This window comes from Mustela erminea, chromosome 3 (assembly GCF_009829155.1).
Source record: "Mustela erminea isolate mMusErm1 chromosome 3, mMusErm1.Pri, whole genome shotgun sequence".
NCBI lineage: Eukaryota > Metazoa > Chordata > Mammalia > Carnivora > Mustelidae > Mustela > Mustela erminea.
The window spans coordinates 126,177,844-126,204,404 of record NC_045616.1 but is presented as its reverse complement, the minus strand read 5'-3'; the positions used below and the strand labels follow the sequence as shown (position 1 = coordinate 126,204,404).

The 26,561-nt window shown below is 37.9% G+C and overlaps 1 protein-coding gene and 1 pseudogene across 2 annotated transcripts in view; both read left to right on the top strand.

Moving 5' to 3' along the window:
* The window catches only part of ITGA1 (integrin subunit alpha 1), a 165,284-nt gene that overhangs the window by 71,310 nt on the left and 67,413 nt on the right, over positions 1-26,561 (top strand). For both annotated transcript variants that reach the window (XM_032337429.1, XM_032337430.1), the window contains exons 4-8: positions 90-178; positions 287-398; positions 1,013-1,140; positions 16,912-17,060; positions 20,386-20,536. In XM_032337429.1, coding sequence (XP_032193320.1) covers positions 90-178; positions 287-398; positions 1,013-1,140; positions 16,912-17,060; positions 20,386-20,536 — 629 coding nt within the window. The remainder of the gene's footprint in view (positions 1-89; positions 179-286; positions 399-1,012; positions 1,141-16,911; positions 17,061-20,385; positions 20,537-26,561) is intronic.
* Positions 23,760-25,205, top strand: LOC116586905 (annotated as a pseudogene).

The following is a 26,561-nucleotide window of genomic DNA, read 5'->3' as shown; positions in this document are numbered from 1 at the left end:
TGATATGAGCAAAACAAATAGGATGTCTTAATGAAAAGACACTTAATTATACTATTTTCCACCCTCATAAAATGTTATTCTATTTTTAGTTAATACATCAATTCCCAATGTCACGGAAGTCAAGGAGAACATGACATTTGGATCAACTTTAGTCACCAACCCAAACGGAGGGTTTCTGGTAAGAAAGCAAAGAGTTGGTTAATGAACCAGGAATGCTGTCATTGTTAAGTCTTTATAAAAACCTGTTATATAATTTTTAATCTTATGGTTTTTAATTTTTAAAAAGGCATGTGGCCCTTTATATGCCTATAGATGTGGACATTTGCATTACACAACTGGAATCTGTTCCGATGTCAGCCCCACATTTCAAGTCATGAACTCCATTGCTCCTGTACGAGGTACGCATTTTATGTAATGTTCTTACATGTTTGAAAAGTCTAAGCAATGAATGAGACATGTGTATACAGAGGAGCATACCAAACAGCCTGAAGTATTTTCTCAGCTACCAGCATTACCAATTTAGGTAAATGTTTGCTTTGCCAATATATAATCAAACCCCACTGCTATTTTTGGAGCCGATTATTAGTGTAAATAACTTTTAACAGAGTCTTGTTTAAACATCATAGCTAAAACTGTCACATTGTTTTTATTTAAAGAGTGAGTCTCTTTGAAGAAAGTAGTCTCATTTGAAATACACTCAGAATGAGAGCAGTTATATAAAATTCATATTGAGAAAATTTCCAAAGATAACTCATACAGTGTTGATTAAAATTAAGTAGAGATGAGTTTTACTTGGTAAGAATCACAAAATAATTGCTATTGAGTGCAGTATTTCCCAGCTTTATTTTCCTAAAACTGATTTTTCTGATTATAAAAGCAATGCATCCACTATGTAGACTATCGGCTTATTTTTAAAAATGAGCTTATTTCAGCTGTGAAAACACTCCATACACCTTCATACTATCTAAAAAGACAAACTCCAAATTTACACAGTTGACTCCTTTTGTTACAGAATGCAGCACCCAACTGGACATAGTCATAGTGCTGGATGGCTCCAACAGTATTTACCCCTGGGAGAGTGTTACAGCTTTTTTAAATGACCTTCTTGAAAGAATGGATATTGGTCCTAAACAGACACAGGTATGTGACTATGCATTTTGACTTCTATTGTTCTAAAGATAAAAATGCACAGATTTTTAATAATACAAAATACTCGGAAAATAAATTAATCAATAAAGCTAATATTCAGGATGAATTTTATATTCTATATCTCTGAACTGGAAGACCCTGCTATTTTCTAAACAGAAAATATTATGAAAGCTGCTATTTCTAATACTCTTGGAAAATATTCCCTATAAATCTCTGTAAAATCTTAATTATATAATATAACCACCTTTGGTAGTATCAAAAAAGGGTTTCAGAATTTGTGGAAACTAATTTAATATACCAATGAACACATCATATTACAATCTCCTTTCTCGTATTATATAAGTAAATTCATAAGTGACTACAAGATATCACTTAAGGTCCATTTTTTCTCATATTTAATAATGTCTTTTCTTAAGCAAAAAGCACATGCTCCTGTTTTAGGCACAATTAAGTTGAATAGTTGGTTTGCCTTTTTTTTTTTTTTTCTCCTCATGAGTATCTATTTCTAAACACATTCCCTTTATTGCCATTAAATGAAAGGAAAGTTCTTGTGTGACTCTCCCACTTTAGACACTGAGTTTGGGTTTAACTAATCTAATGTTAATTAAACATTTATGGCCTTAAAATATGGAGATGATGGTGGATAACAGGCAAATTAAATGTCAGAGTGAAGTCAGTGCCTTGAGAGCAGAAATTAGCACAGGAGTCAGAGTCAAAATGGTTGTTGCATGGTTTGGAGACTGCAGGAGAGCACAGGACACTTTAGCACTGCACATGCAGACCAATGTCTTTCCTTTTGTCTCTTAGAGCTCTACTTTTGGAGAAATTCTGAGGCACTGAAAAAGTGGTCTGATTGCTTTAATGTTTGCCACATCCACACATAGTGCAGGACAGATAGACAGATATGTGTGTATGTGTGTATATATATATATGATATGCTTGTATATGTTTCTGTATATGTATACTTATAAATATAAATATATATATACACATATATATATAATTAATTTTCCCAAAAGGAGGTAGTTGAAGATTGCAAATTTGATGCAGACCTCAAAGTGAAATTCGAGGCTGGTTAAGTAAGAGCTAGGTGAGGGGCAAGACTTTGTATAACCTACTACAATAAAGAACACCTTGAAATCAGTATGAAATTATTTTTTAAAAATGTACCTTTATGCATCACAAAATGTAATTTTCCTGGATGCAAGTTTCTCATTTGCAATTAATCTTCCCAAGTGAACTACCAGAGGTTTGGAGAGGATATTGTATCTCCTCTTGCTTCAGGGCATAAGGCGGCCAGTGTCCTTTAAAAGACCACTCCAGAATTGTGACTTGCTCCTCCATCTGGTCCATTCCCCGCCCCCCTTCTGAGAACCTCTCTCTCCCCTCTTTCCTCTCTTCCCTTATCCTTTCTATCCTTGGTCAATAAGATTTCATAGAGCCATAAAATTAAAGCTGGGCAGAATTGTAGAAGTCATTTAGTCCCAAATCTCAATTTATGGAGGGGGCGGGAGAGGCTGAGTAACTTGTTTATGGTTTCCTGCTTATTGATGACAGATCACAAACCATAGCTTCCCAACTGCAGTCAAGCTCTCTGTCCTCGCTGAGACCTCTGCTTCTGGAGGAGTTTCAGAGTTGTCCTAAATATTAGGTCTCTAGTTCTTTTCATTTCATCATGACTGTCCCTGTCCTTCCACAGCCAGCCCCATGGCACGGTCTTCCCTGGCCGGACACACCTGCCATGAGGTGGCTGCACCACAGCCCTGTCCTCTCTCACTACCTTCCCCATGATGTACTTTCTTCCCTTCCACCTGTTTTGCCCACCGCATTTGCTTCCTTATCCAGTCCTTTCTTTCCAAATCGAAGAGTCGTCTTGGAATAGTTTTTAATTTCTAGTAATTTTTAGTCATCTGGAAATTTTATTTTCTTTTAAATCCATCTATCTGTTTCACCGTAAAAAATTATTTATCTGTAGCTATTTGTGGACATTAGTGCAGCAGTGACATGTCTGAAGTTGCTCCACAACTTCAAGAAGGAAATCTACAAGACTCTCTTAGAAAAATAATCACTGCCTCAGTGGGGATCTGTGCCAATGACTCAGTTTTGTAAAGAAATAGGTAACAATCAATTGCTTACATGCCAAGCCATTCTGCTGCAATTTTGATGTTTCTGTTCCACTAAGACTGTAATTAATTTTATATTTCTATAGTGAAAGTCCTAATAGAGGAGCTGTTCTGCCAGCTACCAGTAGAATTCTAGCCTGCTGGGGTGGGCTTTATAGAGTCCTATGTCTTTGTAAGGGGGAACAATCACTCTATTCAGAGGCATAGGGGCCAGCCCTTAAGGGTTCAGATGTTACAGCGAATGGGAGGAAAATGAACGTACTCCAAGACAGAAGAGTCTGGTCACATTTACTCAGTTCTGGGACCCCATTCCACAGAGAGGGTATTTCAGAATGCAATCCTGTACACTGAGTCATTTGTGATATCTGCCAATGTCACCAAGGAAACCTTCTTCCCAAGGCGAAAGGAGCTTCTTAAATGGCTGAATTTTTATGTCACATTTTGCTTATATAATTCATTGTGGAGTTTAGCCATACTCCTTCATTCATTTACTTGAATGTTTTTCCTGAGGATTTACAGTGTACCAGGCTCTGTGCTAGAGCTTGGATAATCATGGAAAATAAGACAGACACCGCCACCGCCCTCAGAGGGCTTCTGTACAATGCGGTGTTTCTCCAAAAGTGGCTTGTAGAATTTCTTTATCCAAATCCCTGAGGTGCTTGGGCTATCCCCCACATTTTTAGAATCAGAGTCTCTCAGAGTGGGGCTATGGAGCCTGCATTTTAAGTAGGCAAGCTACGTGATTCTTAAACATGGTAAAGTTTGAAAAATACAAGACGAATGCATTGTTACATATTGATGTGTATGTGCATCTGGTGCCTCTCTAGATACAGACTTTATATCATCTTTTAATCCTTTTTAGTGACCAGCCAGTGCTTTGCTGTGATATAGTGGGCCCTTAATGAGACTCTGTTGAATAAATGTATATATCATAATTAATGCTTTTAAAAATTTTTCTCTGATAGGTGGACATTTAATGAGACACTCTTTCTGTAACTGGCATTATAATATTATTTTAAGGATATTACTTTATACTTCAGGCTTTAATGTTTATACTTCAGTATTTTCTAATCTTTTTCTGTTTTGGCTTCAGTTGTATTTATGATTTGTAAGTAATTATCTAAATGAAACAGATTGAAAAGAATATATTTACTAAGCCATCGATTTGCTAATCTGTATTTAATAGGGTTTTAAGTATAACACATTTAAACTCCCTTTAAGGTTTGACCTTCCTTCAGTGGATTCAGAATAGAAACTTGTTTGTAGAAACAAGTTTTTCTACTTGTTTGTAGAAATTTTGGAAAAATACTTCCTTTTCAAAGAAACGTGTACTAAAAAGTGTGGTAATCTTTCATGTGGTCTTATCGTAATTCTCTCCAAAAACATAATTTATTTTAAACAACCATTTTTCCCCCTGACTCATTATAACATAATTTAATTAAGTTTGGGGTTGTTTTGTCTTTTGTTTTTGTTTTTATTTGTTTCAATTAAAGAACCCAGTTCTGCTTTAAGATCGGCAGAATTTGCTTCTGGAATTTTTCCTCCCAAGTACTTAGCCTCCACTGCTGGGCGTGGTGGTGTGCACCTGTAATCCCAGCTACTCGACAGGCTGAGGCAGGAGGATTGCTTGGGCCTAGGAGTTCTGGACTGTAGCGTGCTATGCCAATCGGGTGTGCGCACTAAGTTCATCATCAATAAGGTGACCTCCCAGGAGCAGAGGGACCACCAGGTTGCCTAAGGAGGAATGAACCTGCCCAGGTTGGAAACAGCAGAGACCAATTACTTATCCTCCCTGCCTTCATTCCTGAAAGGGGAAGATATAAAAATAAATTGTGAGAGAAGCTACAGATAGATAGAAAGCTAAGAGCTGCATGGTGAATTCTTAGACTCCTCACCCACCTGAAGGGTATAAAGGAATTAAAAGAGGGTTGAGGGGATTTGTGAAGATTTCTCTCTAAAAAGAGCCGGTGAGAAAGGCTTCAGTGGGATCAAACAGTGAGCCCAGTATGTCCACTAAAGTTGGGACACACAGTTAACTAGTGCCTGATCCCTGCCTGAAATACCTAAGGGGTGAGACAGCAGCCGACCAGCTCCTGACAGGCAATCAGATGAGAGGTAGCTGCGGTCGAATTGGCCTCCAGGTGCAGGATCCATGAGTACAAAGAAGTGTGTGTTTATGAATCACTGTGGAATCAGGCTAGGTCCTGTTCATAGACTCTTCCGGAGGTGAGCAGAGCCTTCTGCAAACAAAAGCAGAGGACATCCCTGATGTCTAGGGACTGCAGTAGTGAAATATATTCACTCAGACAAGGATGTAAATAAAGGGAAATCTGCAGAGAACCCGCATGAAGGCTGCTAATACCTATAGCATCTGATCCATGTCTTTTTTTTTTCATTTATTTATTTTCAGCATAACAGTATCATTATTTTTTCACCACACCAGTGCTCCATGCAATCCGTGCCCTCTATAATACCCACCACCTAGTACCCCGACCTCTCACCCCCCCGCCACTTCAAACCCCTCAGATTGTTTTTCAGAGTCCATAGTCTCTCATGATTCACCTCCCCTTCCAATTTACCCCAACCCCCTTCTCTCTAACTCCCCATGTCCTCCATGCTTTTTGTTATGCTCCACAAATAAGTGAAACCATATGATAATTGACTCTCTCTGCTTGACTTTTTTCACTCAGCATAATCTCTTCCAGTCCCGTCCATGTTGCTACAAAAGTTGGGTATTCGTCCTTTCTGATGGAGGCATAATACTCCATAGTGTATATGGACCACATCTTCCTTATCCATTCATCTGTTGAAGGGCATCTATGTTCTTTTCACAGTATGGCGACCGTGGCCATTGCTGCTATAAACATTGGGGTACAGATGGCCCTTCTTTTCACTACATCTGTATCTTTGGGGTAAATACCCAGGAGTGCAATGGCAGGGTCATAGGGAAGTTCTATTTTTAATTTCTTGAGGAATCTCCACACTGTTCTCCAAAGAGGCTGTACCAACTTGCATTCCCACCAACAGTGGAAGAAGGTTCCCCTTTCTCCACATCCTCTCCAACACATGTTGTTTCCTGTCTTGCTAATTTTGGCCATTCTAACTGGTGTAAGGTGATATCTCAATGTGGTTTTAATTTGAATCTCCCTGATGGCTAGTGATGATGAACATTTTTTCATGTGTCTGATAGCCATTTGTATGTCTTCATTGTATGTCTTCAAGTGTCTGTCCATATCTTCTGCCCATTTTTTGATATGATTGTCTGTTTTGTGTGTGTTGAGTTTGAAGAGTTCATTATAGATCCTGGATATCAACCTTTTGTCTGTACTGTCATTTGCAAATGTCTTGATAGCACCAGTCAAGTAAGAATTCCTGTATCCTTTATTCATCTCCCCCACCCTTGTTCCTGGAGAGGTCAGAAACGACAGCTAACGATCTAAGGGAAGGTGAGTAAAGAAACAAAGAAACAGCCAGTTGTGCCCCTTTGCCAACTACATGCTTCTCACCCACTCTAAGTAAGTAAGTAAGTAAGTAAAGGGAGCAGAGAAAAATTAACTACAAATCAACTTTGATATTTTATCTTCTTGAGTTTGTTTTAATTTAGGTTGAGCTATATGAAATTATTGTTATTTGATCTTTTTTTTTAACCTAGAAATATAGCAATTTCATGTGGTACAACTAAATTAAAATATAGTTGACCTAGAACAATGTGAAGATTAGGGGCACTGACTCTCTGCATTGTTAAAAATCTGCATATAGCTTTTGATTGCCTGAGAACTTATTAATAGTCCATATTATTGGAATCTATGTTATTAGTTCATAATATTGGAAGCCCTAACCAATAACAGAAGTAATGGATGAACACATATAGTATATGTTATACATATTATATACTATATTCTTACAATAAAATAAGGTAGAGGAAAGAAAATGTTGTTAAAAAATCATAAGGAAGAGAAAACACATTTACAGTACTATACTGTATTTACAAAAAAAAAAAAAAAAAGTCATGTATCCGTGGACCCACACTGTTCAAACCTGTGTTGCTTAAGGGTCAAATTATATAGGTTTTTTTTTTTTAAACAGATATTTTAAATTTTACATTCTGACTATACCTCATGAGTCCTTGTTTATTATATTGATTATAGTCATGCACTCAGTACAACATGTAAAGATGAAATATAATAACCTATTCTCTGCAGTCATAGATTTGTCACTTAGTAACTGCATGTGCTGAAAGGTAGTTGCAAAGATGTGAAAGTAGTTGTCAACACAATGAAAAAAAAACAAAAAAAGGAAAAAAGGGAGAAGGATGGAAAACAAATAAAAAAGCTTACATTAAGGAGTGCACTTGTTGTGATGAGCACAGAATAATGTGTGGAAATGTTGAATCACACCATATTGTACACCCAAAACTAATATAACACTGTATATTAACTAAGTGGAATTAAAATTTTAAAAACTTAAAAAAATAAAATGTCCATATGACAATTAGTATACATTAGGAAATTGCAACATGATGACAAAAAGATCAACTCCAAATAGTTACTCAAAATTTCTTCCATGTTTCTGTGTGGCCCCATTAAGACTTTTGAAACATACTGAAGGAAATTTTGTAAACCAGTTTTTTACCCAAGACAGAGTAAAGGCTATAAAATTGCCTTTTAAAAAAAACCACCTATAAAAACAAACCTGAAACACTCTGAGCTTGCCATAAAAGATATGATGGTGTAAACATTATGGAGGCCTTATTGATCCTCAATACCTAAACATAACATTGCTTTTAATAATAAATGAGAATGATATAAATATGCCAAATACGAGTGCATTACCCTAAATAAAACCAGTAAATTGTGAGGCTTGATATAAAAGTGAAATATACTAATGGAACAATGTCTAGATTGTTGCTATCAAGAGTGTAGCATAACATTAAACCAGGCAAAATGAAAGAGAGAAATTAATTAAATTTTAGGAATATTATTTATCTTTCTTTTTACTGCACATTTTATGGCCATTTCCCTAGAAGCCTTAAATATGAGTTCTGATTCATTGTTTTAAAGTCTGAAAAGAAGCCTGACTGCGCCTTGCAATCGTATCCTTGTCAATCAGGCTATAGTTTCTGACAGTGGTGCTATGAATGAGGAGAATCTTCTTGATCACTAACCACCCAGTCTCCATTTTCCCCTACTTCCATGCATAAGTCACCTGCGTTGTCTTTCCAAGGTAAAGTTCAGATCATAGCATTTCCCTGGATAAAAAAATGTATCTCTACCTGCTGAATAATATCCAAGCTCTCCCCTGGATTATATGGCATCTGTTACCTGGCATCAGTCATTGCCACGGCCCCTGCCTCCCTGGTGCCTTGTGGCCTCCCTTCTTGCTCTGCAGCCACCCCTCTCTGGTCCTCCCTGAACACCTCATCCGTGTCCACATGAGTCCTTCTGTCCAGAGAGACTTTCTCTACCCCAGGCCCTAGGTACCAGGTAAACTTCATAGACTCATTTCTTATGTCACTTGCTCTGTCACTTTCTACCCCTGCTTCCCATGAACAATTCTTTCTCCTCCCATGTTCCTGTATCCTGTGCTCACCCTTCATTTATTGTTCTCATCAGTTGGTGGCACTACTCTTTGCTTCATGTGTCTGTCTCTCCTGGCAGACTATGAATTCCACTTTGACAGCATGGTGCCTTAATTCTTTTATTTATGACATACAATTTAGAGTGTTAGGTGTTGCCCAGCACATAGGAGGTACATCATTTGGGTTGGGAAAATTTCATTGCTGGGATTTTTCTCTTTGTGTTAAAAATCATTGTTGTAATGACCTCCTTCTCTCATTCTATTTCATGAAGTCATTGAGCTAGAAGTACTTGTTTGTGGGGACTGTCCCCACCAACACCCCTTTACATTAGATCTCAGGTTTTTCTCTGCAGATGTTCCATCCCTAGCCCCGTTCACCTCTCATTCTGATTTCTGCCAGTCTCCTGTCTCCTCAGAACCTTACTTTTACTCTCTCTTTGAGTTTTTGAATTTGGATGCGTTTCATTGTGGCAGCATCCAAGAGGACAACTAAAGACACCCTTTTCCTAGGACTTACATCTATCATCTATCAATTTTATGTTTCTGAGGACTCATTTCATCTCCTTGGAAACCAGTCCCATTTATGTCCCTCTCCATAGTGACAAGAGGTTAAGCATGGTTTCAGCTAATGTAGCCTCAGAATGGCCTGTGCTGATGGTTCACTTGGACTGCCGTCTGTATTATTACCACATCATACTCTGACTTAATTACATTAGAAGCATATTACAGGGCAGAGCTTTTGTACCATAGTTTGGTAAAAGGAAAGAGAAAATTGGTCAGACACAAAGGCTGAGCTCTTTTCATGTTAAACAATTGTGCATCTTACAGAGAAAACTTCATTATTTTTACCCTATCATTATTTCCCTAAAGAAGCCATTGAGTTGGTAATGTTAATTGTTGAATGAAAGCCCAGAAACTTAGTTTGTGCTAGAAATAAAAATTTGGGCACTGCTGTTATAACAGTGACTTAACAATACAAAGTAATAATATAACTCTAAATGAGAAATAATTCCATTCCTTCATAGCTCTTTGACTTAATACACTTAATAGCTATTTTGTACACTTCTCTTGCTTAAACTTCTTTGTCATTCTGCTGTGACTTGAAGCTTCATGAGAGAAAAATGAGAAGGCCCTCCTTTCAGTGATTTCTTTTATATTTCTCACATTCACTTTCCTCCTCTTTCTTCTCGACCCCCCAAAAGAAACAAAGCCTCTTAGATAATTAATTCATTGTAATTCAGCAGATATATATAAAGTATCTTACTTTTTTTTTTTAAAGATTTATTTATGTATTTGACAGAGAGAGATTACAAGTAGGCAGAGAGGCAGGCAGAGAGAGAGAGGAGGAAGCAGGCTCCCTGCTGAGCAGAGAGCCCGATGCGGGACTCGATCCCAGGACCCCGAGATCATGACCTGAGCCGAAGGCAGCGGCTTAACCCACTGAGTCACCCAGGCGCCCATAAAGTATCTTACTGATTGAATATTATGCTAGAAGCCATGGGCAGTTTGAAAAATGAATGAATGAATGAATGAATAAAAACTCTGTCCCTGAACCCAAAACACTTCCAACTTAGAAATGAGATAAATTCTTATATTTGGGTAACTACAGTACATGATATTGTATCATGACTATAACAAAGGTAAGTGAGGCAGAACAATTAATTGATCTTTGCAAGTAGGTTAACAGTATTGTAAAGAAATGTTTTCCAAACTGTGTTGCTTAAGGTGTTGAATATGTTCCTCCCAAAGAATGTTCTGTTAAATAACAATAAATTGTATCAAGTCTTCCAATTCATGATTCATGATTCATGTTTTCATGTTAAAGATTCTAAGAGCACTTTCATTTTTTCTAAATATGTGTTTATTATTTTAAAGAGGAGGGGAGGGCCAGAGGGAGAGGGAAAATCACAAGCAGACTTCCACTAAGCATGGAGCCCAATGCAGGACTCAAATCTCACAACCTCGAGATCAGGACCCCGCTTGAAACCAAGAGTCTGGGACGCACAGGCCCCCCCTGAGAGCACTTTCAAAAGAATTTGCTTATGAGTCAGAGTAGAGCAACTGGGGACAGGAGTAAGAGGAAAGCCTTGGTCTTTTGCATTTGAAATTTGTGTGTGTGTGTTTTTTTTTAAGTCAATATAAATAGCAGAGGGAGAAAGAAAGGCAGACACAAGAGCTAAAGGAGGAGAGACAGAGAGGTTGTAGAAGGGGGTCTTGCTGTAAAGATACATATTAACTTTGTGTTACCCATTGTTTTCCAAGATTTCTTGGCCATGGCACTCCTTAAAAATCATACCTAGTAACATACAAAAGGATGCTAATACTCCCTAGGAAAGGAGTTAGGGAATATTAGTCTGTGGCTTAGCAGAAGAAGGATTAAATCTCATGTTTAAATGGAAGGTTTGAGTCAGTGTTAGAAACCTCTGGTTCCTGTAACAGAATCCTCAGCCAGTTTTGTGTCTGAGTTATGCTCTAGCCTGAATCTTAGTTCTCTTTGGACTTAGACTATAATTATATACTTGTATCTTTTGTTTACTTAATCAGGAAGATCAAACTGTATCTCCCTAGGAAGTAAAGGCTTCCCTTCCAGGTGTCTCTGAAAAGGAACTGTGCTACTTGTGATTCACCCACTCCTTATCAGTGTTTTTACTATCTTCCCGTACTCTTACTGATGTCATAAGCTACTCTTTTTCCACTTTCTCTACATCGAACCTCTTGCTTCTTTTAGCTGCCATCCCTGCTTACTTATTTCCATTCAGCAAACATGCCTAGAATCTTTCTATCTCCAATACTCAACAGTGTTCTACTTAGCTTCTACCCTCTGGTTTTTGTATCGTTCCAACAACTGAAGCAACTGGCTGCTTCAAGTTGAATATGATGATTATTGGCTGTTTTTATTTTTCTCAATTCCTAGAATGATTTCAGTTCCTCATCGTTTTTGACATATTTTCCAAGCTCCAGACAGCTTTGCTTTCTCCCATTCTACATTCATAACCTACTGTGTGTTCTTTACCTGGGTATGTCACTCAGGAGGCCTCGTCGTCTTCCCTCCATGAGGCCTTTCAATGTGAGACAGTAACTATGCTTGTACTTCTCTCCTCCAGTCTCCTTACAATGTGTATTCCTCACTTGGCTCACTTTTTTTTTTTTAAGATTTTATTTATTTATTTGACAGAGAGAGATCACAGTAGACAGAGAGGCAGGCAGAGAGAGAGAGAGAGAGAGAAAGAGGGAAGTAGGCTCCCCGCTGAGCAGAGAGCCCGACGCGGGACTCGATCCCAGGACCCTGAGATCATGACCCGAGCCGAAGGCAGCAGCTCAACCCACTGTTGGCTCACTTTTTATCTTGCTATTTAATCATCACCTTTATTTGATTCTGTTGCATATGTGCATATACACAGTGTGCTAGTATGAATCTGTTTTTACCTGCCTTAAATTATACACTAAGCTGGAACTGAAACCGTTTTTATTCACTGAGTCTCATCAATACTCAGCAAAGCATTACTTATATTTTTGTGTGTGATTTTACCATTTTCCTGTGATGAAAATCAATAAATGGCACCCTTTTTATGGGGAAGACAGAGCAGGCCTTATTCGGCCTGTTTTCTAAGGAAATATGCAGCCCAGTATCAGCCAGCGTCCCACACTATGTCATTTCCAAGATTTGAGTTTCCACTGTTCAGTCTTCTCATTTCCCACACTTATTTTTGTCTCCCTTTTTCTGCTTATCATTATTTCCCTGCTATCTCAATTTTCTACTTGCTTATGTGAAATGTTACAGTCATCTAGTAAGAATTTATGCGGGTCAACTGTAAGCAAAGCAAAGCAGTGGTGTGGGATAAGAGATACCAAAAGCTATGACATAGTCCATGCTCTTTGCCCCTCTTTGCCCCTCTAGAACATACAATGTAGTTTGGGAGATAAAGCACGCATACAAAGCAGTTGAGAAGAATGCTGTATTCACAGGAGCAAAACAGATAAGTTTGCCTCAGGGCTTGGAGAAGAGCCACATCAGTATGAACTAGATTGGTGACTAGGTGGGGCAAGTTTTGCAGAGAAGGTGAAGCTTGAATTGGATCTTCCAGAATGGGTAGCAAAGATTTAGTTTTGTTAGAGGGATGAGAAAGGATAAAGACAGCCCCTGGGTCTGGGGAATCCTAAAGTTGCGGGAGAACAAAGAAGGTGCGGTCAAGCTGTTGAGTGACTGCAGGTCAGGGAAAGAAAACTGAATTTTACCCTACAGGTCTAGTATTTCAAGGAGCACCTTGAAGTTTTATCTGTTTTCTATTGTACGCAGAATAAAAATCCTCCTTCAAAGTGTACTTCAAAGTGTATCTTTCAAGTGTATTGGTGTAGTAGGCCATGGAGAATTATTAGAGATTTTTGAACAAGGAAGTTATGTGATAAAAGCAGAATTTCAAGACATTTAGTCTTCCATGAATATGTAGAAGGAGCTGAGGAGAATGGAATTGGAAGGAAAGCGAGAGTGGAGAGACCAAAGATTGACACAAACTAAGTTCAAGGCAGTGAGGTCTGGCCTGGGCCGATGAAGAAATTCAGAAACAGAGATAATGGATCACATGAAAAGAGGTAGACTGTATGGAAATTAAACAAGGCTGTTTGTGGCATAATATTTGACATTTGCAACATACTTTACATATCTTATAAAACCTTCTATGAACTATTGGATTATCTGGACACCAAGAATAACAGAAAAATTTTAGTCTTTTGTTAAGTCAGAAATCGGTGTTTTATATCTCCTCTCTCCCTCCTTTAGGTCTGGTTTCCCAGACACAAACTCTAAGAAAATGAGCCAAGTGACAGTGATTTACTAAGGGGCTTTTAAAAGAAAATGGTAAGATATTTGGCAGAGCAAAACAGTAGCAACTGAGGACCACCAAGGGTGTGATTTCAGGTGAAATCAAGACCTCAAGCTGATCTGGAAGGGAAGCTCCAAGTTGAGTCAAGGGACCGGTCTTTCGCTGCCTGGGTTCAGACATTGCCTATGGAGAGGAGGGAGAAAATTTACAGGCACTTCCGGTTCTTTGAGCCTCTGGGGCAAAGCAACTCTAGCAGTCCAAGGGCAGTCAGTCATTTGAAGAGACTGTCAGGTAGAGTTGTTAGAAACAAAGTGAAAGAAAGGGTGAGGCAACTGGCAGTTAAAAAGTCTCTAAGGAATAAACTTACAAAACTGAGATATATGTTAAGTAGGTAGAGAAAGAGAGAGAGGAGATATAAAGCACTGATTTCTGATTTACCAAGGAGCTAAAATTTTTCTGCTATTCCTGGTGTCCAGTAATCCAATTGTTCATAGAAGGTTTTATAGGATATGTAAAATGTGTTCCAAATGTCAAATATTATGGCATAAAACAACCTGTTTGCCTCTTTTCATGTGACCTCCTCCCCATGTATCAGTGTGATACTCTCTTTTTCCTGAACAGTTAAATCTTAGGACTAGAATTTGATGGAACTCAATAAATGGAGCAAAGTGCATTCATTAGTACAAAGGAGTCGGACTGTTGGGTGGTGTTATGTGCAACCACATTAGAGATCCATGGCCATAACTTTAAAGTGAAACCAGTCGACAAGTTGTGTGATTTCTGTGTTGAAACATTTAGTGTCACAGAAGCATGCAAAGAAAAGGAGATATTTGGACTTAACCAGAGTTGGAAGTTAGCCAAGTGAATTAATGGAGGGGAAAAAGGTTAAAGGAGTTAAAGTCTGCAAGTAAATGATTATGGTGATGGACCATGGAATCTAGGCTAAGTTTAAAAAAAAAGTAGGATCTCTGAATTAATTAGAAGTCTTCATGTGGTGAAGGAATTGATGAATTAGATATACTATGTAAATGAGTTTAAGTTAATGGCCAGACTGAAGAACACTTGAAATTGAGATGGAGGTGCTGCAGTATTTAGTACTTAGTATTTAGTACACCTGGAGGTACTACAGATGGAGGTAGCAGCCTTTAGTGGAAACTAGCAGGTTGAAGTGACAGAGAATGTGAGGGCTTTAAGGGAGGTGTGTTTTGGTAGAGAGGAGGTTGAGTGATAGAAAAAGCCCAGGGATAAGGAATTCTCATCTTAGACTGAACCCTTCTCTGCCATGAAGGGTATTCTAAACCTAAATTCCTCATTTATAAAATATGGTACTAATTTCTGTTACTATAATCTGAATAAATTAGGAAAAAGGTTTTTAAAAGCATTAAAAATATAGGATACTACTCTTATTTAAGTATGGTGGCCTTAATTGCTCCAAGATGTCTAATGTACTCTAGAAGGTAGCTCAAAGATAATAAAAATTATTTTAAATTGGAAGGTTCTCTTATTGGTTTCTGAAAATGCCAGAGTATACATCTGGCTTACAAGAGGACACAGTAGTGGAAATGTACCTTTTAATCAAACATGTAATTAAGCCTGAAGATTTCTGACAACAGTGACATCTGCAAAGGAAGCTGGAAAGTAGATGTCGATCCCCTTGACACTTGGAAATAGGATCAGACTTGGAAATAGGGTGGGTTTGAAGCAAGCAAGAGGCAACTTTATCAATGAACAAACTACACAATTGCCTGGGAAAGAAAATAGCCTGTCTCAAATAGCTTCCCCAACCCAAGAAATGTAGTGCCCAGAATTTCTTCATTAAGACATTCCTTTGGGGGGCGCCTGGGTGGCTCAGTGAAGCCTCTGCCTTCAGCTCAGGTCATGATCCCAGGGTCCTGGGATCGAGCCCCGCATCAGGCTCTCTGCTCAGCAGGGAGCCTCCTTCCCCCTCTCTCTCTGCCCGTCTCTCTGCCTACTCGTGATCTCTGTTGGTCAAATAAATAAATAAAATCTTAAAAAAAAAAAAAAAACATTCCTTTGGGTGTAGAATCCTCTGAATCTTGAATTTTGGGGAAAGAAAATTAAATAAAAAGTTATCTTCGGTCACAATTCTTGATGTAGATTAGTCTATTGGTTCACATCAACATTTAAAGAAAGGTATTAAAAATGAATAAGAAAAATGGGCATCTCTAGGGGAGAGGAGAAGAATAAGGAGCAAGAGAAATCAAATCTGAGGACACTTTACCCTCTGTATCATTTTACTCTACGGTGGCTCTGCAGTTAGCTGCCCACATTATCCAGTCTATGCAAAAGACAGAGTGAAAGGAGGGAGGCAAGACAAAGAAAGGGAAGACAGAGAACATGAAACGGGATGGTGGTGAGAAGGGATGGCAGAAGAGAAATGAAACTACATCTGAGCTAGATAAAGCCTGAAGCACGTATGAGCCCTCCCCAGATACATGCCCCACTTATTACTCATCCAGACTCATCTTGTTTCACTTCCCCTCACAGCCTGGTCCAGGCTTACTGACTTCCTTTTGGCTCTCAGGACATCCCTGCTTTTTGCTCATCTCCTCTTCTGGACATACAGATTCCCCTTGTGTGGATCCCATCCTCCCACTCAGCCTCCATCCAGAGTAGGTTTCCACCCTCCTTGCACTTTCAGTCTTAACTTGAATATCACTTCTAAGAGGCTTTCCTGAGCCTCTTCTGAAGTAGGACCTTGGGTTCTCCTTGCTAAGCAGCTTTTCCAATACAGCCCTCTCCACAGTTGAACATGCATTGGAATGATCATGGGTTGAAACTCTATGTCTCTGTCTAGTTTAGAAGCTCCATGAAGGCAGAGAGCAGGTCAGCATACAGCACCTTCTACACCCACCCCCAAGGCCTGCCAGACCCATTCAGTAGAAACTACTGAAGAAATAAACCAATTGTTTGAGAAGTTTAATAACAGCACTATCATTCTTGTTCTCTGGGCTGTAACTATCCACATGTAGCAATGGTTATTGCTGTCAAAAGAGAAGGATTTGTGTACTGATGAATTTTTAAACTCATGAATTGATGAATTTTAAACTGATTTTATGATAAACGATAAAATCATTTTCATGATTTTAAACTCATGAAACTGATGAATTTTTAAACTGAAAGACAAAAATGTATATTCGATCCACATCTTTAAATAAATAAAGAAAATTGATAATGGAACATTACTAGGTGGCTAACTCACAGTGGGCTTGGTATTTCAGGTTGGAATTGTACAGTATGGAGAAAACGTAACCCATGAGTTCAACCTCAATAAGTACTCCTCAACGGAAGAGGTACTTGTTGCAGCAAATAAAATAATCCAGAGAGGTGGCCGCCAGACTATGACAGCCCTTGGAATAGACACAGCCAGGTATGTGGACTAAAAAATAAATCAAAGTAAAAGACTGCAAAAATAACTACTCACAATCAAGCCCTTTGAAGTGTTGATTGAGTATTTACCTTGACAAGATTTAAAGCCATCTTTTTAAAAACTAGATCCCATTGATTAGCTAACAGGTTTAGGACCAAGTTTTTCTATGATATAGTCTCCCCACCCTTCATATCTTTCCTCTTATTCTGAAGGTTGAATGATGGAAAATTCAGTCACAAAAATTGCTATAGTCTGCTGCATCATGTTCTTGGGTACTAAGACATAATATTAGTGAATATCTTTTCCCTTTGTTCTTTGTTTACAGTTTCTAGGAATCTCATTTTTTTAAAAAAAGGATAATATTCATCCACTTCTACTCCACAGTATTTATGTCCTAATATGTCCATAATTTTACAGTACCTGGTTTAGGGCTATTGAACTCTCAAGTAACAGTTTTTAAGAGGTCAAGTTCAATATTCCTGTATTTGACAATATTTTCAGTGCAAAGATTAAAAGGAGTTGTAAGAACTTCATCATTCATGCACACTTTCTTCCTTTCTCCAAATCACCTCTACTTTACATCCCTTTCTTCCTCCTACTGTCCGTGGAGAGCACATGTCCACTCTGGTTGAACTTCATTCTATGAGAAGCTACAGAACTCTACTTCGATTACAATGTAAAACATTTTTTTCTGTATTTTTGCCAACTGCATTCAACTCTTTCATCTCTTGCTATTTTTCTTCCTGATTTGCCTTTAAAGCTAGTAAGGTTCTGAACAAAAACTAAACAATACCAAAATCACAGGAAATCTAATAAAGTTTGACTAATATTAAGGATCCTTCTGTTAAGTGTCTTCAACTTTTGGACTCTCTTCTGGTTTTAAAGAGCTAATTAGCCACACTTTCATTTCACCTGCCTGCTAAGATCAGTATTTTAAGGGGGTTAAAATAGTTAATATGGATATTCTAAAGAATGAGTTGGATATTCAAAAATTTAAAATTTTACATGCAGCATTGGACTGGTAAGTGTTAGAGAAGCATGTGGTTCTACTTACATGGAGCTCAAGAGAAAATAACCACAAACAGATGGGGTAATTTTACATTTACCTGCCTGTAGGATCACCAGTTTGCATGCACGAAGAGTGCACATGTTGAGGTGTACTAAATGCACCCTCTTAAATAATTGACTAAATGTGACTGCACATTCAAAGTAAATCAAAGTGTTCTTTAAAAGCTCTGAGCCTGTAGGGAGCTGTGTATTTTCCAAAGGCAACCACTTAAGAATGAATATTCATCTTTGAAAACTAACTGAAGAAATATTCTGGCTGCTTTGCTTCTGCATAAATACACTCTAAATACCATGACCCTATATGGTTTTTGCCTACATGTTTCACAAAGGGTCTAGCTGTAGGACACATAGTTTATTGAGTTTTGTATATAAATAAAACTCTATAATGGTATTACTAAGTATCTTTCTTGTATATTAGTTTTTCACATTGAAGCATATTTTTAATTGTTCTTTTGGCAGGGCCAGTTACAAACAGTATTTTTAATTTGTTAGAATGCTTAACTTCTATTTTCACTGGGTGTTAGTATTTGGGGGTAAATGGCAATTTGCTGAAGATATTTGAAACAGAGAGAGTGTACGCAGGAGTTCTGCCAGTGGCTGGCTACTCTTATGTTATATAAAACCAACCCTTGTTTAGATCTACCAGGTTTTCTTTAAGAAATGTCTTTTAATTATCTCCACTGGTTGAGGTTCCTTCAGTAATGGCCTGGATCTTTAAGAGAATTAGGAAGTTTTGATGATCCTCTAAGGAGTTAGGACTGCAAAAAGGATTGAATCTTATATGATATCCATATCTGGATTTCATTTAAAGACTGGACTTTAACATCTGTTTTCACCTTTGTTTGTACATATAAAGAAGTCAGAAAATCTATCTTTATAATGTAGAGGGCAGAGATATGTATTTCCCTAATGGCCTACTTTTTTAAAAATAGCTTCTTTATTTTGAAAATTATAACAAAAATTTAAAAATGTAAAAAATAGTATAACAAAATCCTATGTATTGACCAAACAAATCAACAATTGTTAACAACTTCTCACATTTACATTCAAGCCTTTCAAAGGAAAATAACCAGAGATAAAATCCCTTTGCTCACATCACCAAGATCTTTTAGCCTGCTCACAAATTACCTACTATTGTGTATATTTACTGTGTATCTACAGTAAAACTAATGTATATTGTGCAAACCCTTTGGAAGGTTAGTTTAAGAGAAGTGTTTTTTGGGCATATCAAAAACTGCAGCTGTTTGTCCTCATGACCAAGGAAAAATATTGAAAGGGATCATTCAGCATAATGATTGCTGCATTTTATACAAAGATCTAAAAAATATATGAAATCTTTTCATTGTTTCATTCCTAAGTAAAATATACTTGACTCCAGAAAGGAATGTGAGTGAGTAAAAGAAAATAGAAAAAAAATATGCCCGTGTGTGTGTGTGTGTGTAGAAGCACAAGACAACAAAAATTGTTAATTTCACTTCTCTTCCATCTCTTTCCATAAATGCTTTTTGAATTAAATAAAAAATTCCGTTTTTGCAGTTAGGTTATAGCATTTTCATTTTCTTTTTGTTCCACTTTCTTCCACCCCACACCCAGCAACCAGTATCCTAAAACCTAGTTCAGACCACAACTTTCATAGGTACTCCATCCACTCTTGTGCCCCACAGCCCTCCTCTATCACTGACTCAGACCACAGCCATCAGCAGTCTTTCATTGCTATGTTCAATTTTCCTCCATATCCAAGAAAACTCTCAAGCATTCACAGCCATACAAAATTCTTTTTTCTCCCTTCTTGTCAACTCAGCACAGAGGATTTCCATATTGTTTTATAAACATCAGAGTAGATGTGGTGGAAGTGAAGACAAAGCAAAAACTTCTGCCAAAAGCAGAATAAAAGATGAGTGTTTATAGAGAAAAGAGTGGCTGAGCAAGTATTTAAGATCTGAACTTCTCCAGATCTGATGTGTACTCTAGTCATACCTTCCCTGAGAAGTTTCCAAAGAATGAAATACTGCTGCCCTTTGTATATGGGATATGTGATGATTAGTAAAATGGTGACCTCTTCATCATCTGGGAGAAATCTAAAACTATTACAAATAACAATCATCATGCCTCCCAGCTTGAATAATGGTTGTGAATGTTGATCTTGGAGGGACAGCACTGTTCTAACTAGAGTTGTCAGTGTTTTTCTTTCATTTACCATTTGCCTAACCTCGGGATGGTGTTTTATTTGCTTCTCTTTCCTCTGTGTTCACTTCAGGAAGGAGGCTTTCACTGAAGCTCGGGGTGCCAGAAGGGGAGTTAAAAAAGTCATGGTAATTGTGACTGATGGGGAGTCCCATGACAACCATCAACTAAATAAGGTCATCCAAGACTGTGAGGATGAAAACATTCAGCGGTTTTCCATAGCTGTAAGTATATGGCTAGAGATGGCTTTCAAACTCTGGTGTGAAGATAAGAGGTGTGTACATATCATGATTATTTTATGAAAGTTACACAAACAAGGTTGTAAAGGAGAATCTTCTCCATTTGAAGGTAAACTCTGTGGGGGCAGGATTGGGTCTTGCTCCCTTTGTGTCCTAGGGAAGGAAGGACAAGAGGAAGAAAGAGACAGAAATAGGAAAGGAAAAAGAAGTGCAGGAAAGGAGTAAAGGACCCTCATCAGGGGAAAGAATACTGGAAGGATGGAGGGAGGAATGGAGGAAGGGCAGAAAAGAGGGAGGAAGGAAAGGAGAAAGTGGAAGGGAGGAAGAAAAAGGAAGGGAGGAAAGAAAGGAGGAAATTGAGAATGTGCTAGTAATAAATACATTATCTGCAGAATAATCAAAGATGGTGGAGGTATAGGAGACCTTAGTTTCATCTGGTCCCAAGAATCAGCTAGATAGCTATTAAGTCATTCTGAACACAAACAAACTCAACCAGATATCTAAGAAAAAAATAGCTGCAACTCTACAAATAGAAAAGTGACCACTTTCTGGAGGAAATACAAGATGAAAAAATCACCTCAAAAAAGAGAACAAGAGGCAGTATTGACTACCAGGTACTTAATCAGTATGGATATAAATAAGATGTCAAGAACTAGAGTTCAGAATAATGACTATAAAGATATTAGTTGAGCTTGAAAAAAAAGCATACAAGACCCTAGAGAATCCCTTTCTGGAGAAATAAAAGAACTATAATCAAGTCAGAATCAAAAAGTTTATTAATGAGATGCAATAAAAAATGGAGGCTCTAACTGCTAGGATAAATGAGCTGAAGAGAGAATTAGTGATATAGAAAGCTGAAGAGAGAATTAGTGATATAGAAGACAAAATGATGGAGAATAAAAAAGCTGAGAAAAAGAGAGATAAAAAATTACTATATCACAAGGGGAGAATCTGAGAGATAAGTGATATCATAAAATGAAACGACACGTGAATAATTGGGATCCCAGAAGAAGAGGAAAGAGAGTGGAGGAGGGGACAGAAGGTATATTTACACAAATTATAGCAGAAAATTTCCCTAATCTGGGGAAGGAAACAGGCATTCAAGTCCAAGAGGTATAGAGAACCCCATTTAAAAATCAATAAAAATAGGTCAACACCATGATATGTAATAGTGAAACTTGCAAATCTCAGAGACAGAGAGAAAATCCTGAAAGCAGCTCAGGGACAAAAATGTCATAACCAACAAAGGTAGAAACATTTTGTTGGTAGCATACCTATCCACAAAGACCTGGCACACCAGAGGGGACTGGCATGATATATTCAAGTTGCTAAATGAAAAAAATATGCAGCCAAGAATACTGTATCCAGCTAGGCTATCATTCAAAATAGGAAAGATAAAAAGCTTCCGGGACAAACAGAAAATAAAGGGATTTGTGGTCACCAAACCAACCCTGCAAGAGATAGTAAAGGGGATCCTTTAAGCAAAGAGAGAGAGCCCAAAAGTAACAGACAGAAAGGAAACAGCAACAATCAATAGAAACAGAGACAATCTTCAGAAACAAGAACTTTACAGATAATACAGTGGCACTAAATTCATATCTTTCAATAGTTACTCTGAAAGTAAATAAGCTAAATGCCCCAATCAAAAGACACAGGGTATCTGATTGGATTAAAAAAACAAGACCTATCTATATGCTGTCTGTAAGAGACCCATTTTAGACCCAAAGACCCCTCCAGACTGAAAGTGAGGGAATGGAAAGTGAGGAATTTAGCATGCTAATGGACATTAAAAGAAAGCTGGGTGATAATCTTTATATCAGGCAAATTAGATTTTAAACCAAAGACTGTAATAAAAGATGAGAAAGGATACTATATCATAATTAAAGTGCCTATGCAACAAGAAGATCTAACAGTTGTAAATACTTATGCCCCTAACATGGGAGCAGCCATTTTTATAAACCAATTAATAAGAAAATTAAAGAAGCACATCAATAATAATACAATAATAGTAGGGGACTTTAACACCCCACTCACTGCAACAGACAGATCATCTCAGCAGAAAAGGAAACAAGGGCTTTAAATGACACACCAGACTAGATGAACTTTACTGATGTATTCTGAGCTTTCCATCCTAAAGCAACAGAATAGACATTGCTTTTGAATGCATATGAAACATTCTCCTAAATAGATCCTATACTGAGTCATAAATCAGGTCTCAACTATTACCAAAAGATTGGGATCATTCTCTGCATATTCTCAGACTGCAATGCTCTGAAACCAAAACTCAATCACAGAGGAAATTTGGAAAGAACTCAAATTCAAGGAGGTTAGAGAGCATCCTACTAAAGAATGAATGGGTCAACCGGGAAATTAACAAGAATTTTTAAAAAATGGAAACAAAGGAAAATGAAAACACAACTGTTCAAAACCTTTGGGTTGCAGCAAAGGCAGTCCTAAGAGGGAAGTGTATAACAATGCAAGCCTTTCTCAAGAAACAAGAAAGGTCTTGAATATATAACCTAACCTTACACCTAAGGGAGCTAGAAAAAGAACAATAAATGAAGCTTAAAAACAGGAAGAGAAAAGACTTATTAAAGATTAGAGCAGAAGTCAATGAAATAGAAACCAAAAGAACAGCAGAACAGATCACATCAACAAAATTAGGAGCTGGTTCTTTAAAAGAATTAGTAAGATTGATAAACCTCTGGCCAGGCTTATCAAAAAGAAAAAAAAGAGGACCCAAATAAATAAAAGCATGAATGAAAGAGAAGAGATCACAACCAACACTGAAGAAATACAAAAAATCACAAGAACATATTATGAGCAATTATATGCCAACAATTTAGGCAATCTGGAAGAAATAGATGCATTCCTACAGACATATAAACTACTAAAACTGAAACAGGAAGAAAGAGAAAACCTGAAGAGACCCATAACCAGGAAGAAAGTTAAAGCAGTAATCAAAAATCTCCCAATAAACAAGAGCCCAGGGCCGGATGGCTTCCCAGGGGAATTCTACCAAACGTTTAAAGAATTAATACCTGTTCTGAAGCTGTTTCAAAAAATAGAAATGGAGGAGAAACTTCCAAACTCTTTCTATGAGACCAGGATTACCTTTATCCCCAAACCAGACAAAGACCCCATCAAAAAGGGGAATTACAGCGGAACTTTCCAGAACGCTCGGTGAGACGTGGAGGAGCGGCGGCTACCCGAGCTGCACCCAGCAATGCACTCCTTCCCGCTCCCCCACATCGGCCTCGGCCCTCTCACCGGCTGTAGAAAATGGTGAAAGAAACCACTTATTATGATGTTTTGGGGGTCAAACCCAATGCCACCCAAGAAGAACTGAAAAAGGCCTACAGGAATCTGGCTGTGAAGTACCACCCTGATAAGAATCCAAATGAAGGAGAGAAATTTAAACAGATTTCTCAAGCTTATGAAGTACTCTCTGATTCAAAGAAAAGGGAATTATATGACAAAGGAGGTGAACAGGCAATTAAAGAAGGTGGAACTGGTGGTGGTTTTGGCTCCCCCATGGACATCTTTGATATGTTTTTTGGAGGAGGAGGAAGAATGCAGAGAGAAAGGAGAGGTAAAAATGTTATGCATCAGCTCTCAGTAACCTTAGAAGATTTCTATAATGGTGCAACAAGAAAACTAGCTCTGCAAAAGAATGTGATTTGCGATAAATGTGAAGACTGAGGTGGTAAGAAAGGAGCAGTTGAGTGTTGTCCCAATTGCCGAGGTACTGGAATGCAAATAAGAATTTATCAGATAGGACCTGGAATGGTTCAGCAAATTCAGTCTGTGTGCATGGAGTGCCAGGGCCATGGGGAACGGATCAGTCCTAAAGATAGATGTAAAAGCTGCAATGGAAGGAAGATAGTTCGAGAGAAGAAGATTCTAGTTCATATTGACAAAGGCATGAAAGATGGCCAGAAGATAACATTCCATGGTGAGGGCGACCAAGAACCAGGACTGGAACCAGGAGATATTATCATTGTTTTAGATCAGAAGGACCATGCTGTTTTTACTCGGCAAGGAGAAGACCTTTTCATGTGTATGGACATACAGCTGGTTGAAGCACTGTGCGGTTTTCAAAAGCCAATATCTACTCTTGACAACCGAACCGTTGTCATCACCTCTCATCCAGATCAAATTGTCAAGCATGGAGATATCAAGTGTGTGCTAAATGAAGGCATGCCAATTTATTGTAGGCCATATGAGAAGGGTCACCTCATCATCGAATTTAAGGTAAATTTTCCTGAGAATGGCTTTCTGTCTACTGATAAACTCTCTTTGCTGGAAAAACTCCTACCTGAGAGGAAGGAAGTAGAAGAGACTGATGAAATGGATCAGGTAGAACTGGTGGACTTTGATCCAAATCAGGAAAGATGGTGCCATTACAATGGGGAAGCATATGAGGATGATGAACATCATCCCAGGGGTGGTGGTCAGTGTCAGACCTCTTAATGGGGCCAGTGAATAACACTGCTGGCATTTTATGTGCAGTAGTGAATGAGTGAAGGACTATAATCATAGCTCACTACTTGCTATTGTTTTTGTTTTAATATTCAACTATAGTAGTGTTTTGAAAGTTAAATGAAGAATAAACTCAAATATAAAAGCTCTGAAAAAAAAAGGGGGGGGGGAATTACAGACCAATATCCCCGATGGACATAGATGCCAAAACTCTAACCTGGATACTAGCCAATAGGGTTCAACAGTACATTAAAAGGATTATATACCATGACCAAGTGGGATTTATTCCTGGGCCATAAGGGTGGTTCAACATCTGCAAATCAATCAACATGATACACTACATTACAAAAGGACAAGAGCCATATGATCTTCTCAATAGATGCAGAAAGAGCATTTGACAAAGTATATATCCTTTCTTGACTAAAACTTTTCACAGTGTAGGGATAGTAGGAACATGCCTCAGTATCATAAAATACATATACTAAAAACCCACAGCAAATGTCATTCTCAATGGGGAAAAACTGAGAGCTTTCCCTAAGGTCAAAAACATGGCAGGGATGTCTACTATTATCACTGTTGTTCAACATTGTACTAGAAATCCTAGCCCCAGCAATCAGACAACAAAAAGAAATAAAAGTCTTCCAAATATGCAAAGAAGTCAAACTCTCACTCTTCACAGATGACATCATATTCCATGTGAAAAACCCAAAGGACTCCACCCCAAAACTCTAGAACACATACAGGAATTCAGCAAAGTGGCAGGATGTAAAATCAATGCATAGAAATCGGTTGCATTTCTATACACTAACAATGAGAAAGAAGAAAGAGAAATTAAGGAGTTGATCCCTTTTACAATTGCATCGAAAAACATAAGATACCTAGGAATAAATCTAACCAAAGAGACAAAGGACCTTACTCAGAAAACTGCAGAATACTCATGAAAGAAATTGAAGAAGACACAAAGAAATGGAAAAACATTCCATTCCATGCTCATGGATTGGAAGAATAAATACTACTAAAATGTCTATGCTACCCAGAGGAATCTACACATTCAGTGCAATCCCTATCAAAATGCCATTGACATTTTTCACAGAGCTGGAACAAATAATCCTAAAACTTGTATGGAACCAGAAAAGACTCCAAATAGCCAGAGGAATATCAAAAAGAAAACCAAAGCAGGTGGCATTACAAAGCCGAACTTTCCATTTCCTCCCTACTTCATAGTCCCTAACTGTGCAGCCAAAGTGAAGGAGCCAGCAGCTCTAAAACGTTCTCTGTAATTTCGTTTAAGCTGGACAAGAAGGGGGAAAGGATCAGAGAACAAATTTCATTTAATTCCAAGGAAAAGCCTAGCCTGCAATTGATAATGTAGAAGATATTACATACAAAGTACTGTAGCTCTTTGTGAGCAGCTCTGTATCAATATAAAAGCAATCTATTATTATTAATATTAGTGTCACAAAAATGGAAAAAATAAAAAGGCTATAAAGTGCTTTTTACCTCTTAATAGTGATTTTTTTTCTAAATC